Source organism: Crotalus tigris, unplaced genomic scaffold (assembly GCF_016545835.1).
Source record: "Crotalus tigris isolate CLP2741 ecotype Arizona unplaced genomic scaffold, ASM1654583v1 scf7180000021653.269924, whole genome shotgun sequence".
NCBI lineage: Eukaryota > Metazoa > Chordata > Lepidosauria > Squamata > Viperidae > Crotalus > Crotalus tigris.
The window spans coordinates 199,314-216,632 of record NW_024098615.1 but is presented as its reverse complement, the minus strand read 5'-3'; the positions used below and the strand labels follow the sequence as shown (position 1 = coordinate 216,632).

The 17,319-nt window shown below is 35.5% G+C and overlaps 1 protein-coding gene across 5 annotated transcripts in view; it reads left to right on the top strand.

The window, feature by feature from the left end:
* Positions 1-17,319, top strand: part of PID1 (phosphotyrosine interaction domain containing 1) — an 86,241-nt gene that overhangs the window by 25,072 nt on the left and 43,850 nt on the right. For 3 of the 5 annotated variants that reach the window (XM_039318914.1, XM_039318916.1, XM_039318917.1), the window contains one exon: positions 10,589-10,735. The exons of 1 other annotated variant lie outside the window; for it this stretch is intronic. In XM_039318914.1, the coding sequence (XP_039174848.1) occupies positions 10,589-10,735 (147 nt within the window). Of the gene's footprint in view, positions 1-10,409; positions 10,487-10,588; positions 10,736-17,319 lie in introns of those variants that run through there. One more of the 5 variants, XM_039318915.1, reaches the window with a different exon arrangement.

Genomic DNA, 17,319 nt, shown 5'->3' with positions numbered 1-17,319 from the left:
TTAAACATGACATACTGTATCCGATTCCTACAACTTTCTTCATATGTTTTAGCTTCCAGCTCTCTAATCATCTTTGCTGTTTTTCTCTGCACTCTTTCTAAAGTCTCAACATCATTTTTATATTGTGGCAACCAAAACTGGGTGCAATATTCCAAATGTAGTATTATTAATTCATTATAAAGTGGTACTATCACTTCACATGATCATTCAACAATGCTATCAATATTATTGGGAAAATGCAGTCATTAAAATAAATTGGCTCAGCTTTCTTTGAAATTAGATGCTTCACCTTGAACTGGCACTGAATGCACAGCGCGTCTTAGCTAAAACCAGAATAACAATGATACTAGAATCACTGGAATAACAGTTCCACAATGATGCTGCCTAATTTAGCCATTATATATCCCAGAAGCTAGTGCTTCTGAATCCTGCATGTTAGAAAAAATGCAATAAGTGCAGCTTTTTTAAAGTGGAGATTGCAGAGATGTTGAAATATTCCATGCTAAAATTTTACTAGAAGGTACAGAAACATGAGAAAAAATATGTAAATTTTATTTCTGTGTTCTGAAACATAAATATTGAGGAAAATGTTTTATTTGCATATTTGGCCAATATCTATACACACTATCTGGGGAAGTGTAAGTTGGCTTATGCTGATTATGTTCTCATTGCTATCAAGAGATAATGTCCCTTCCAAAGGAAAAACTGAACTTCATTGACTAAGTGATTTTGCCCCAGAGCTGTCTTCAGTTTCTGTTGATATTAGCATCATGATACAAAGCCCATGCTTTATAAATATGCATACAACTCATTATGCATGTACAAAAGAATCAGTGTTGTGGTTTTCATTTTGCCATTTGCCTGTTTTGATCTGTCCTCAGGATGGCCATTAGAGTAACCTTCAAGATTTTGTTAATACAAATCAGTTCAAGCTCCATCCATTGTAGAAAGTGTCTTCCATTTAAACTATAATGTTAAATATTCTGAAAAACTGCACATTAACAACTAAACATTAAAAATACACACTTCTGTAACAGTTGTGATAACAATTGTGATTTCTGGGATTCATTTTTCATTTTGCTTATTGAACTCATCAACTGCTAGGAGAAATATCCAGTGAGTGTAATTTCAGATAGTAAATCTTTCAGTTAATACATTTATTTTGAGTAAATGGTGTCTAACTTTCAAATATTCTTACCTAGCTTTTAATGTATGAAGTTTTATTCAGAGGATAGCCTGAGTACATATTATAGTGCATTGAAAGAATACCTTATAATCAGCAAATGAAAATTGCTAAGGAATGTCTGTGACTCCAGTGCACCAAGACTGGCAGTTTAGTATGGACTCTCAACGGAGGTAGTGTTTATTCTGTGTACGTTGTACTTTCTTAATAAAAATATGTAATAGGTACCAGATGTCAAGAGAGAGGATTGAAACTGAACATAATAGATCTGCCTTTATTTATTTTTTAAGTTTAAGATGTTCTTTGTAGTTGCATGGCATGATGGAGTTTGTCTCAGTATAATACAACAGTGTTCACTCTGTAGTTATTTTGAAAAGCGTTCTTACAGTGCATAAAACAAATATTAGTTATGAAAATATTTATCAGTATGGAATAGGAAAATCCTCAATGGTTGCTGTTGCATTCTTTCTTAATCTGTTGCATCCTATACTGTTTTACTATCTTCCATAGTTTGAGCTGGTACCGATTACCAATCGGAGTAAGAAACTGGGGTTAGGCAAATAAAAGTGAGGCAAGGTGAAAATGTATGCATTTGCAGACTGTTTAAATGAGCCATCCTTCTGATATCAGATAATAATGAAGGAACGAGATTGGCTGAAGAAGTCTGCTGAATAATACACTACTAGTGTGGGATAGTGGTTAGCATTAGATTAGGCCTGGGAGATCTAGATTCAAATTTCCCTGCAGCTTCAAACCTTCCTGAATGATCTAAGACTGATGTGAAGATAAATTAGTTGAGGAGAGCTGTATATGCTAACTCTTATAGGAGTGGGATACTTTTTTCATATGAAAGAGAATTAGGGAGATTGTTTAATCTTAATAACCAAATCCCAGAACCAGTCATTGCAGTTTTCTTAACAATGGTATGGAAATAGTGTTGCCGACAAACCTTTTTCTGGGATCTTTTTCAAGATCTTGCTTTTCTCAGTAGACCTCCATCCAAGAACTAATCAGGTTCAACCTGCTTAGTTTCTGAATCCAGACAAGGTTAGCCAGGTGTCACCATGTGCTGAGATGTTTAATCTTAAAACTTGAACACAAATGTCAATCTCATCAAACAGACAAAGGAATATTTATTAAAAGTGTGACAAAAAAAATTGGGCGATTTTTTTTTTTTGCATAAAAATAATCATTGATCCAAACTCGCATAACTTATTGTAGTTTGAAGACAACAAAAAAAAATGTTTCTCACTAACTTTCTTTTTTGAGGTTTATTAAGTGGCTTAGAATTATATATGAATTGAAGCAAATGAAAGTAAGCAGAGTACTTTACTTTTTTATTCCAAATAAAGCAGTGTCCCCATTTTGCTCAAATTCAGTTTTAGTTTGTTCACCCCCATCCTATTCATTAATTAATTTAGCAACATTCAAATGTTTGGATTTTTTGTTTGGAGCTACAATGTTTGAAATATTGAGAAGCCATGCCCCCAAAACGAAATCCAGTCAAATGGTCTAGAACAGGGGCGTCAAACTGCCGGCCTGCGGGCTGGATGCGTCATCGCAAAACCACGCCCACCCCATTGCCGGCAATGGCAAAAAAAGTTCTGATACGTAGCACAATGTCATGTGTCGTCGCGAGTTTGACATGTCTGGTCTAGAAGGATCTTATGGTACTGAAAATCACAGAGAAATCCAGAAGGACTTAGCAGGCCCACAACACAGCCAGTTTTTAATTTGTATCATCCTCTAATTCAGTCATAGTAGTTTTACTATAATATCTCATCTGAAAGTGTATCTGAATTATATTGAATTGAAAATAATATTTCAGTCTCTCTCTCTTTCTCTGTGTGTATGTTTGTAAATTTCTAACTGCTTCTACTAAATTGACAGGAATACTTTCATAAAGAATAAATCAGAATTTTGATAAATATGCTTGAAACAAGAAATATAGGAAGCTCTAGCATCCTGACTACATCTAGTCTCTTCTTTCTCTCATTTCAATTTTCTGTAAAAGACAGGAAGTTCATAATATTGTTGTCCATTTTTAAATAATTTTTGTCAACTTTTCAAATCAGCTTTGTGATGATTATTTACATAATGTAAAAAGCAATTTCTAATTGGTTTAATCTCTTTGGCACATATTTTAACTTAATCTGCTCCTCTTCACAAGAGTCTTTTGAAGCAAATTAAAGTTTAATTTAAAAAACGTTTTCAATAAATTTGACAAAGTGGCAACTCATTTTATTTTGAAATTGACAAAAATACTGTCAAGTGACTACTTCCATTTAAGTCACATCAGAAACATTAGTACTAAGAATTGTTGGAAGACTGATTTTTGATGAAACTAATATTTGTGATTAAATTGAATATTTAAAGTTCAAATAAGGAATGTGTCTTGGCTTGGTTTAGGTTTGGACACTGGATTCCTATTCATCATGAATATCTGTTGGTGGATAATTGATGGGATATATGGTACTTATTTATAAAAGATTTCTGTATTTTGGAGGCAGTAGAAAAGAGTATATAACTCAATGAATAAAAGATGTGGAAATTGGCTTCTGTTGAGGGAGGACTTAATGCTTCTAAAGTTTTTCATTTGACTCTCTTGAAGTCAATCAGTATCTTTATAAACTAACTTGAGCTGGCATTGGACCATATCATTTCTTTTTACAGACCTTTCTTGTATTCAGTACAAATATGACAAGAATAAATATTTACACCGTTTTCCTTTCGCACTTTATAAAACAAGGGAATAGAGGCAAAGGAAGCATGAGAGATTTTGGCAGTTCCTGAAGCAGAAGTTAGAGAAAATAGAACAGCTAAGCTCTGCTGTGCCTCTTTTTAATTATATCCCAAGAGAAAATTATACACTTTTGTAATTTAACATTGCACTGTAATCTCAAAGATCCCACTGTTAATTTATATGTGAAGTTTATGATCTGAAACTCAGTAGTCTATAAAGAAAGATGTTTTGTTGCAATGTTTGGTCCCAGCAGATACTTTGAATCAATTGATTTCTAATGTTTATTTTAAGGAAGGAGTTAATGATGTTGCTTTTTGAATACACACACACACACACACACACACACACACACACACACACAGAGAGAGAGAGAGAGAGAGAGAGAGAGAGAGAGAGACAGACAGACAGACAGACAGACAGACAGACAGAGAGAAAGATTTAGCTGCTGATCTCAAAATCATGACTTTGGATGGCTAACAATAGTAAAAACAGCATAAGCAATCACGTAATAATAAATGTATAATTTGCAGCCAAGATAACCTTCTTAAACTAGCATCAAAGTAATAATTTCACATGCTCAGCCACACATTCTGCTTAATGACGTAGCTATGACTTCAACGACTTTCAGGGTTGAGGGGCTAATGTAATCTTTGGAAGAATGATGGCACTTTTTAAAAGGGGGGACCTGGAACATGCTTTTCCTTCTGGATATGCTGAAATTGAATTTTACATCAATGAAAATAAACTTATCCTTTTTAAAGTATAGATATAAGTAAATTGTCTATTTTTGAAATATTTCTTAGTTCTAAGAATCAGAAGATGAAATTTTTCTGTATGAGGCAGATATATAATAAGCCTAAGGTCTGAATTAATTTTACATCAATACCCATGGATTTATAGATTTTTTAATCTTTTTTATTTTTTCTGTTCTTTGTCATGTTTAGTTGATCAAAATCACCATTTTATATCTAGGATTATTTTTTTCTTTCATTATAACCTTTTTTTCTGTTGCTTTTTTGTACTTCACTATTAAAAATTTGAAAAATAAGCCTTCTCGGGGAGATAGATTGAACTGAAGATGGCTCAGCAAAAGCAGAACCAGCAACCATAATAATAATAATAATAATAATAATAATAATAATAATAATAATACGCAGTGACATTGATAGACTTTATCTACCAAGGCATATAGGTGGGCGTGGAATGCTACAAGTACATCAGATGGTTGAAGAAGAAAAAATGGCTTTGGAAGAATATCTGAAGAACAATGATGAAGATGCACTGAAATTAGTATATCAGGAAGGCTTACTAACTACTGGAGAGACCAAACTGGCCTACAAGAAAGACCAAATGAAGAACAGAATAGAGGCATGGGAAGACAAAGCACTACATGGCCAATACATTAAAAAAATAGCTGGGAAAGCAGATAATAACAAGACCTGGCAATGGCTAAGAGCAGGAAAATTGAAGAAAGAGACCGAGGGACTAATTCTGGCTGCACAAGACCAAGCCTTAAGGACAAATGCATACAAAGTCAAAATTGAGAAGACAGCAACAGACAGTAAGTGCCGCCTATGCAAAGAAGCTGAAGAAACAGTGGACCACTTGGTAAGCTGTTGCAAGAAGATTGCACAAACTGATTACAAGCAGCGGCATGACAAAGTAGCAACAATGGTGCATTGGAAGATCTGCAAAAAATATCATTTGCCTGTAAGCAAAAACTGGTGGGATCATAAAATAGAGAAAGTCATAGAAAATGATAAAATTAAACTGCTCTGGGACTTCAGAATTCAAACAGACAAGCACCTGCAACATAACACCCCAGACTTAACAATTGTCGATAAGAAAGACAAAAAAGTCTGGATAGTGGACGTGGCAGTGCCTGGAGATAGCAGAATAGAAGAGAAAGAACTGGAGAAGATAACAAAATACAAAGACCTACAAATAGAAATAGAAAGACTGTGGCAAAAGCAAGCAAGGGTAGTACCAATAGTCATAGGCTCCTTGGGTGCAATCCCAAAACAACTGGAGCACCACTTGAACACCATTGGCATTGACAAATTCGCTATTAGTCAATTGCAAAAGGCGGCCTTACTAGGAACTGCTTCCATCCTGCGACGATATCTGTAATACCATCAAACATCCACATCTGCCTATCCCAGGTCCTGGGTAAGGACTCGATAGGTAGACAAAATGCCAAATCCAGTCTGAACATCTGGCTGACTGTGCGATGATCCATAATAATAATAATACATTTGCAGGACAGCAGTTTTTTTTTTTTTTGCAAGATTGAGCACTTGGAGATGATGGGACTAACCATCTTGTTTGCAACCAGGCAGAGACTTTTAAAGGACATTAAGTTCTCTCTTTCTTAAATTGTTCATTAACTACTTTTTAATTATTAACAGCCTTTAAATTGACAATAACAAATTCATGAGGCATATTGAGGATAATAGCATTTGTTTTCACACTGATTTGAATGTTGTTTCTGACACAGCCCATACTGAAGTATCCTTTGTGTTGTTTTGTCTAATTGTATGATAGTACCTTGACTTTTTGAGCCTAAGGATATTGCTCATCAAATGTTCTATTAATCCCCATTCATCTGATCTTAATTGAAGTTAGTCAAAAGAGTCAGCTAGGTGAATCCGGCATGAACACATTTTTGGGAGATAAAGTGATACTGTAAAGTTTAACAAGCAATAGTCTGCCCATTCCTAAGAAACTCTGCATGGAACTGCTGGCTACTATCCTATTGTAGGTATATACTTTGTAGGCATAAAAAGTGAGAGAGGTGATGGCAAAATTAGAACAAATATCAAGATTTGTAATATTAAGAGATCTTTAGCTCTTATGACTGTCTAGTATTTATTTATTTTATTTATAGGCTGGCTAACTCCCAGATGACTTTGGAAACTAGAATTAAATACCAGCTTATTAAAAGAAAATATAAAAGACCAGAATACTAAAGTGACAATCAAAACAAATAATCAAAAGAAAAGAAAAGAAATACCAGATTGTATTATAGCAATAGCACTTAGACTTATATACTGCTCCATAGTGCTTTACAGCATTCTCTGAGCAGTTTACAACATCAGCATAGGCCCGCAACAATTTGGGTTCTCATTTTACTCACCTGGGAAGGCTGGAAGACTGATTCAACCTTGAGCTGGTCACTATCGAACTCATGACTGTGACAGAGTTAGCCTGCAATACTGCATTCTAACCACTGCACCACCCTAGCTGTATACATGTCTGCCAAAACTTCTGGAATCTGCTCTACTCCATATGTGTTGAGACGCCATATGTGTTGAATTCACAGCTAGCTTGACTGAAGGAAGTTGGAGGACTTGTACAGTAGAGATGCTTTTAGGAAGTTCTGTGTGATGATGAAATATATGATTTTAGTTCCTCTGTCCAAAGTTACTTGCCATGACCATATGATAGATAAACAAATAAAATAAAAATATCAAAGACCAGGAAAGGATGGTTTGAACAGAAGACCATCTCAGAAGATGATGCCCTCAGCAATGAGACTCTTTATGTACTTCCTCATATTAACCATTTTCTCACAATGCATAATTTGCGGTTTTGTTTTTAAAGCTAGTTTATAAGAAACAAAACCATTTTTAATGGGCCAACCAAGATAGCAAAACATGATTATAATAGAGTTGTTGCAAAGTACAAATTTATGTCAAGAATGTTAATCATTTGTTTATGAATATGTGAAACAATATATAACAATTGCTGAATAAGCAATTTCTGACAATCCATGAACTAAGTAAATCTGTATATTGGTTATAAACTCAGCTGAAGATGTTACCTACCCAGGTAATGAAACCTTTGGAAACCAACCCATAAGCTCGGAGAACAAGCCTTCACACACACAAACACACACACACACACAGAGCTTTTACTCAGTCTGTGCAGAGTAAGTAGCTGTAGGTCATATATATATGTGTGTGTGGGTGTGTGCGTGTGTGTATTTTTATAGCTTTTTCTCTTAAACTAGAAGGAATAATTATTAACATCTACGTAACTTAATGTAATGAAATTGCATGAAAAATAATCATTAAGAATCTGATAATTTTTTTAAGCCTTTAATAGCTTTTGCTCTTAAAAACAGCACTCCAGATACATAGCAAAATTATCTGCTTTGAAGTTTATTAACTATAAATGATTATAAACTTTTGTTAAGACTACAAACTGCAAATCTCATTAAAGCAACCTGGAACTTTTCCAGAACAGAGCTATTCTCTTCTATACCAGGAACCTGCCTGCAGGAATCAATGAGCAACAGGAGAGGCATATTCCAGGAAATTGGTCATTTCAGCAAAACCCTCATGTGGTTGGCTTAATCATGAAATGGGGCTGCAATTGTAACTCTATATTTAAACCGTAATTATTAAGGAAATACTGGGATATTTTAGAGCTTTGCAACTCTTGCCAGTATGCGAGTATACTGATATCCATTCTTTGACATGTAAGATCAGTTATGTATAAACAAGAAAACTAGATGCATCTTTGATTTTACAATCTATATAGTTATCCTGTAAACCAGACATGTCAAACCCACGACATCATGTGATGTTGCGCGACGTATTGGAACTTTTTCCCCATTGCCGGCAATGGGGTGGGCGCGGTTTCATCGTGACATGTCTGGCCTGCGGACCGGCAGCTTGACACCCCTGCTGTAAACTATGAGTCTGTGCTGCTAGTTCCTAGACTATATCAAGATTTGAATGACTTCCAGATAAGTATATTGCATACTGCCTGGATATCCATTCTGCAGTTGAATTGAGTTAGAAGCATATCCCATATACTATGGTACTGTTGAAATAAATTGATCAACTCAGAAATACTGTTTTGTTCCAATGCCAACCTGAGACATTCTGGAGTCAGTTTTAATAGTACATTCACTGCATTTGTAGAGGCCAGTAACTGGAGACATCAAGTTGTCTCCTTAGTTCTCCAGCATTAGATCTTAATTTTAGGTTATGCTGAATGAAATGCAAGTTTGTTCATTGATGTTATCAGACTTTTAAAACTAGTCCAATGTAATACTTATAGGTGAGAAAAATATATACAGTTGCTATTGCCTTGGCATTTTCTAAAGGCATTTGTTTTCTAAAGGCATCTACGATTAATGGCTACTACCACAACAGAAAACAACTCTGTAAATTAATCTTAAAATAAAAAGATTTACATTATTGGGAAAGAGTTTTGAGTTAAACATTTTCTGAAAATATACTGTTTTTAGATATTTGAGTAGTGTGGGATGGATTTTCTGTGGAGCTGAATAATTACACCTGCTTCTATATTTAGTGGCTAAACTTATAGGATAAATGTAGTGGTGTGTAAGTGCTCTTGAGCTCACCTTTCATTGATTTTTGAGGTAAATGTATAGATTGGGCTTAGATCTAAGACTAAACTTTCAAAAGCATTTCAATGTTATAACTCATTTCCTATATTCTGCCAACAGCTGTTTTGTGTGAAAGTCTTCTCCATCCTTTCTTTTCTATATCACTGAAAATTATTTCAATATTTATTTCCCAAAAGTGTACATAGAAAATGCATTTCCAGAGATTTAAGTATAATGGCTTGTCTGTTTCTGGCAGTAAGTCCTTCTCAGGCATGGGATGAGATAAATCCAGGCAGGTCATTGCATTTCACAAAGTTAATGTTTATGGTAGATGGAAAGATAAAAAGCAATTGTAGAAAAAGTGGTAATTTTGTAGAATATTTTTAGTTAGCTAGTAGTGAGCCAGACCATAAATATTTCTTCGGTATACAAAAAAAGCACAAAATAATCAGGAAAACATGTTGTTGGATAGTAGTATATTCATCATTTTTCTCAGTAAGTGAGGGAAAGTTTATACTTGGTTTCACCTATCTTTTTTGAACTGTGTCTTGCTGTGAAAGAAACTAATCCATTATATCACTTCGGTCCTGAGCTACTCAGACTTACAGATGAATATAATAATAATTTGCTTCAAAACAGACATGTTTGGATCACAATTCTTAACAGTTTTCATATCAGGTTCAGCTATAAATCTCCACACTTCAGATAATTGACCTGTTAGTATGTATTTGTTTACTTAGCACAAGCTCTTAGACATGACTCAATCAGTTCATTCATTTTTTAGGGACAAAAATGAGGCCATAAGATACAGAAAATATTTGCCCCTCAGAGTATACAAAAAGCCTTTTATAGATTTATATTCCAAGATTTAAATTCTAGATGTTTTCTTCCTGCCCTTTTGAGGCAAAATACAGGCTTTGCTTTAATAACAAGATATATTACACAGAAAACTACTGGGGGATTGTATTGCCATTCAGCATTTTTACAATGATTTTGAGAAATGAACTGGAGATTATTAGATAACAATGCTTACATTCTTTTCTTTCTTTCATCTGTATCATTTATAATTTTAAAGAAGGAAAAAATAAAACATAGATGACATTATCTTCCTCTCTTGCTTGTTTACATGAACTTAAGCAATTTTCATTCTTTCCAGCAATATTTCCATTTCGCTGCACAGATCATTAAAACAAGTCAGGTAGAAATATTGACCTTCATATATTTTTATTTTATTCAAGCACGTAAATTCTATAAAACCAAAAAAACCCCTCCATACTATCTTTGTTTTTATTTCATTTAGCATTTTCAGACCATGTTGAAGACTAAGCTAAATGTCTTAACTCTTCGGAAGGAACCACTTCCCACTGTAATCTTCCATGAGCCAGAAGCCATTGAGTTGTGCACCACAACTCCATTAATGAAGACTCGGACACATGCTGGATGCAAGGTATGTAATAACTGAAGCAATATATCTTCTCTGGCAATGTTCCACTTGAATAGAAGATAAATGAAAAGAGGACTCCAAACATTTATGCTTTCACAATATATGAGTATCAATTGATAAAACTGGCATGTTATTAATTTCCAAGGGAAAAAAATCTGAGGAAAATATTTCATTAGACTACATTCCATGTTTTCTGGACTTGTTAAAACATATTCCATATATGCATATTACTCATTCTTTGTTTAGAATTCTGTTTGGTCAAATTAAATTTTTATTACTGATATTTTTTTTGCCTTTGAGTCTGTTTTTTGACTTCTGGTGATTGTCTGTTCAAGTTGCTGCAGTTTTCTTGGTAACATTTTTTGAAAGTGATTTGCCATTGCCTTCTTCCTAGGGCTGAGAGAGAGTGACTGTCCTAAAGTAACCCAGTTTGTTTGTGCCTAAGGCAGGACTAGAATCCATGGCCTCCCAGTTTCTAGTCTGATGTCTTAACCATTACACTAGACTAGCTTTCATTGACACATTAGGCAGCTGCAATTTTGAATATGTTGGTCCCTTAAATAGCATACAGTGACTTAGTTTCCAACTGATGTTGTAGCCCAACTCCCATCATCCTTCAGTCAGCATGGTTGTTGACTGAAGGAACTGAAGAGTAAAACGTCTGATGAACACCAGATTATGGGAGACTTGTCTCAAAACATTCTTAAACAAATAAAAATAAGAATCGAATAGACACTCCATACAAATAAAGTCTCAAAAGATGAAATCTAAACTATTTAACACACACACACGTTATATATATATATATATATATATATATATATATATATTGTCCAAATAATAATTGGACATAAATACTGTGATGGATTGCAGAATACATAGTATATATAAGATGCGCGATTTATTTCCTGAGTTCTATGGTGGATATCAATGGATAGTGGGACTACAAATGATGCCTCCTGCCTGTGCGTCTTGAGAATTATCTCAAATCAAATAAAAAGTGCTGGACTATGTGGATTGCTTTCAAATATGACAGTTTCTTAACCTAATTTTAAATTAATTGAGATTTTGTGTAATTGCTTCCAAATAGCAAAATGCATTAATTTGAAATACCGTGTGAGCCTTTGCATCTGTAGATCCTGTTCTGCTCATAGAAAACTGTAACTCATAGATAGTTTTGTTGTGGATGTCCCTTTAGCACAGTGGTTCTCAACCTTTTTAATGCCGTGACCCCCAACCGGTTGTAAGTCGAGGACTAAACCAGTCGTAAGTCAAGAACTAAACCGGTCATAAGTTGAGGACTACCCAACTAGTCGTAAGTCGAGGACTTTCCCTGCCCGGCAGTGCCGCGCATGCGTGTGCTGCCCCCTGCACCGGCCGAGGCATAGCTGGCAAGCAGCAGAGACGGAGCAGGCCGACCACCGGCTGGGCCACCGGCTGGCCCAGCCCAAGGGAGGTAAGGCACCTGCCAGAAAAGGGGAAAAAATGGTCGATCGACCCCAAATGGGGTCCTGACCCATAGGTTGAGAACCGCTGCTTTAGCAGTTTGTGCCTCCAAATTTTCTACTAGTTTTACTCAATCTTGTCAATGTTGTGTTTGATTTTTTTGTCATGAAGTTTTATTAAGCTTATTCAGTAACAGGCAAAGCTATTTGTGTGTTATATAGTAATGTTTTTAAATATCAGTTAACTTTGTAGAGAAAAAAGAACTATGGAAGAAGGAAAGGATTTTTCTGAAATTTTAATAATAATAAATCTTAATAGTATCTTTCAAGAAATTACGGTCTTGGGCAGCTGACAGTCTATGTCTTAAACAGTTAATTAAATATAATTTGGCAGCATGAGCTATCTTTATGGAGATATATGACCATTTTTAGTTAAACATAGAAAAGAATGAAATGAGAAGTTTACCATATTTTTTACAAGTGGTTAATCTTCCACTTCTGTGAGCATCTTCCTTTTTATCAGGCTTTGAAATATGGCATGCCATGCCTGTAGATGACAGCCATTTTGGTGCAATGATTAAGGCACAAGTCTAGAAACCAGAGACTGTGAGTTAGTTCCACCTTAGGCACAAAGCCAACTCTCTTTTAGCCCATGAAGCAGGCAAACCACTTCTGAAAAACTTGCCCAAAAAACTATAGGGACTAGTCTAGGCAGTCACCAAGAGTCAACACTGACTCAAAAGCAGAAAGAAGAAAAGGAAGGAAGGAAGGGCTTTTAAACATCCACAGGATATATCCTTAGTCTTATATAATTTTCTTCATGTAATTGTTTATTACATTTAGCAAATTCTGGCACAATTATCATATCATAGAATTCTTTGGACAGGCCAAATCTGTGTTTGCTGCCTCAAATGGCAGCACTTACTGAACATAGATGGGTAAATTTATTCTTACATTTAGTAATCTGAATACAAAAATAATTTATTTTGATGATGGCAACAGTTGATTGTGCAAAAATGGGTACTTGCTAGAATATGAAAGGAAAAGGTAGGATGGTGAAAATAGAGGATGTGGTGGTAAGGCAAGAGGAAGAAGAGGTTTGAAGAGAAATTGAGTCTAGTTCTTTGCTGATGTAGTTTGATAGTAACTTTCAATTCTTGGAAAATCACAGCACCCCATTTACAATAGGTCACATGTTACATGGTTTCACTTCTGCTTTGAAAGAGTCCCAAGCCTTAAACGTTCCCCCATAATTCATTTATTGAGGTGGTGGTCATTTACCTCTAACACTTAAGGTTGCATTCATATTCTCATTACCACAAGCATTTGAATGATTACTTATTTATTGTGCATTCTCTGTTTTTGGTGGTTTTGTTTATGGATCTGTATTATGCTATTTTCTTTTACTGTGCATATTTTATGATATGTTAGTATGCTGTTTATCACTGCAAGTCCACAAGGATTTGGCAGCAAACAAAGTTAATTAATAATTTTATCTATTTGTGTATGGTGTTTAATATATTAATCATCATAATCATATTCGGAAGAAGATAAAGGGAGCAACATTTATGTGAAAATCTCTAATTTAGCTACAGTTATTTTCTGAAAATAATAGATGAACAAAGTATGATAACATGAAGCTGTGAACTGTAAATTATTGTGGTAAATGAAAAATCAAAGCATTTTTCCCTGCCACGTTTTCTTTTTTTAACATGTAATAAAAATTATAATAATTTTGTATAATAGAAAATAAATAGTTTATTAATTATTCAGTAAAACATTTAATCTATAATCAGATGTTTGTAGATTGGTAATTTAGATCATAGATTACATCCTAAATTCATAGTTGGAACAAGTGATTTTTTTAAAAAAAATCTGTGTGTGTGCGTGTGTAAATATATATTCTTTAAAATACTAAAATACTAAAAATGCGAATCCTGGGCATCATATTAACCAGATTAAAAGAAAGAAAAACGAACACCAGGATACAATAAACCAGACTGTTTAATGTAAATTGGTCCCTTACAATGTGAGCATTGCCCATAGGCCTGAGCAGACCCTAATAACCAAGATCATGGACCCCAAAGAGCCGCTCCCCGATGATCAAAGATTGTCTGTGGTTTACAGAATTAATTGCAAGAAGGTGCGAGCAATTACTTTTAAAAGGCTCAGGACTAGGGTCCATGAACATGAATTGGCAATTAAAAGCCGGGAGCAGTGCTCACAAGTGTGGGCTCATATGGCCAGCTTTGGCCATATGTTTGATCTGGCCAATGCGGAGCTTTTACTTTAAATATTTGTTTTGCAGTTGGATCCTTATTTGTTCTCTTTGAATGACCAAACTATCTTAAAGTCACAGACACTTCTGTATCCAATCATTCAGCACCATTTATTATTGATACCACCTCTGTTTTTGCCACACACATATCTTAGAAAGATGTTATGGTAAAAATTTTCTGTAGAAGTGGGTGGAAAATGTACAGAATAAATTTAAAACAAATAATTCTCCTTGGACAGCCATTTGTCCGAAATGGTGTAGGGTTTCCTGCCTGAGCAGGGGGTTGGATTCGATTACATCCAAGGTCTCTTCCAACTTTACTACTACTACTACTACTACTACTACTACTGCTACTGCTACTACTATTATATTTAAACCTCACTTCTTATATATCATGTTGGGTAGAAGCTTGCATATATGTGCATTTATTTACATTCATATCAACAGACTTTTCTAATTTTCAACAGAACACTTGTTTTTCAGGACCTTTTTACCAGTATTATCAGATTTTAAATTTTTCCCATCCAATTTTGCACCATTAGCAAACATTCCACCAAGTGCACACTACTTGCTCTAGTTATTTGCCATTTATGTATAAATTATCAATTAGTCACTCCGTTTCCTTGTTCAACACAACTATTGTGGCCAGATAATTTCTAGGGTCTTTAATGCATTAATTTTCAGATATTTATTATTGCAATAATCTGTTTTACGTTTAGATTCTCATGTTATTATATAGGCTAATGAATAATAATAATAATAATAATAATAATAATAATAATAATAATAATAATAGTAAAGTTGGAAGGGACCTTGGAGGTCATCTAGTCCAACCCCCTGCTCGGGCAGGAAACCCTACACCATTTCGGACAAATGGCTGTCCAGTCTCTTCTTAAAAACTTCCAGTATTGGAGCATTTACTGCTTCTGGAGGCAAGCTGTTCCACTGATTAATTGTTCTCACTGTCAGGAAGTTTCTCCTTAGTTCTAGGTTGCTTCTCTCCTTGATTAGTTTCCACCCGTTGCTTCTTGTCCTGCCTTCAGGTGCTTTGGAAAATAGCTTAATTCCCTCTTCTTTATGGCAGCACCTGAGATATTGGAATACTGCTATCATGTCCCCCCTCGTCCTTCTCTTCGTTAAACTAGACATACCCAATTCTAGCAACCGTTCCTTATATGTTTAGCCTCCAGTCCCCTAATCATCTTTGTTGCTCTTCTCTGTACTCTTTCTAGAGTCTCAACATCTTTTTTACATCGTGGTGACCAAAACTGGATGCAGTATTCCAAGTGTGGCCTTACCAAGGCATTGAAGAGTGGTATTAATACTTCACGTGATCTTGATTCTATCCCTCTGTTAATGCAGCCTAGCACTGTGTTGGCCTTTTTGGCAGCTGCAGCACACTGCTGGCTCATATTTAGGTGATTGTCTACTAGGACTCCGAGGTCCCTCTCACAGTTACTACTATTGAGCATGGTGCCACCTATGCTGTACTTGTGCATTTGGTTTTTCTTGCCTAAATGTAGAACCTTGCTTTTTTCACCATTGAATTTCATTTTGTTAGTTAGTGCCCAGTGTTCAAGTCTGTCCAGATCCTTCTGTATCTTAAGCCTGTCTTCTGGAGTGTTGGCTATTCCTGCCAGCTTGGTGTCGTCTGCAAATTTGATGAGGTCCCCATCTATCCCTTCATCCAAATCGTTGATGAAGATGTTGAAGAGTACTGGGCCCAGAACAGAGCCCTGGGGCACCCCACTACACACTTCCCTCCATATAGATGCAGTTCCATTGAGGACCACTCGCTGAGTACGGCCGGTCAGCCAGCTACGGATCCATCTGGTGGTGGTTCTGTCTACCCCACATTTTTCTATCTTGTCAAGTAGTAGGTTGTGATCTACTTTATCAAATGCCTTACTGAAGTCCAAGTAAATTATGTCCACAGCATTCCTCTGATCCACTAATTTTGTCACTTGGTCAAAGAATGCAATAAGATTTGTCTGGCATGATCTATTTTTGACAAACCCATGTTGGCTTTTAGTAATGACTTTGTTTGCCTCTAGGTGTTCGTTGATTCGTTGTTTGATTATCTTTTCCAGGATCTTCCCAGGTATTGAGGTCAGGCTGATAGGTCTGTAATTTCCTGGATCCATTTTTTTTCCTTTTTTGAGGATGGGAACTACATCAGCTCTTTTCCAGTCCTCTGGTAGTTCCCCTGTGTTCCAGGATCTTTGAAAAATATAGTTCAGTGGCTCCGATATCACATCTGCCAGTTCCTTGAGAACTCTGGGGTGTAATCCATCTGGTCCTGGCGATTTGAACTCATCTAGGCTGGACAGGTGCTCCCTAACCATTTTCTTGCCTATCTTAACTTGTGTTTCTGTTTTGTTTTTTATGGCACTATTTTTAATAGGTTGGTCTGTTTTTTCCCTTTGTGTAAAGACAGATGCAAAACACGAGTTAAATAGTTCTGCTTTCTCCCTGTTGTTTGTCACCTTCTTGCCACTTCCACCCACTAATGGACCAATCGTTTCCTTCACTTTTTTCTTGTTTTTTACATGTTGAAAGAAGCTTTTTTTATTATTTTTGACTTTGGTCGCAAGCCTTAGTTCATTTTGAGCCTTGGCTTTCTTCACTTCATCTTTGCAGGCTCGGGCTATTTGCTGATATTCTGACTTAGTTATGAACTAAGGTATGAACATCTCTTGCCCAGGGTGAAATACAGAACAATCATGGCATTGTTCCAATCATCATACATTGCTGCAGTTTTCACACATATGTTCAACTAGTTATACAGACACTCCATAAGCAAAGTATACCATGTTTTATTTTATTGACATCATCTATGTCTGTTTTGCTTACTATTTTTCATC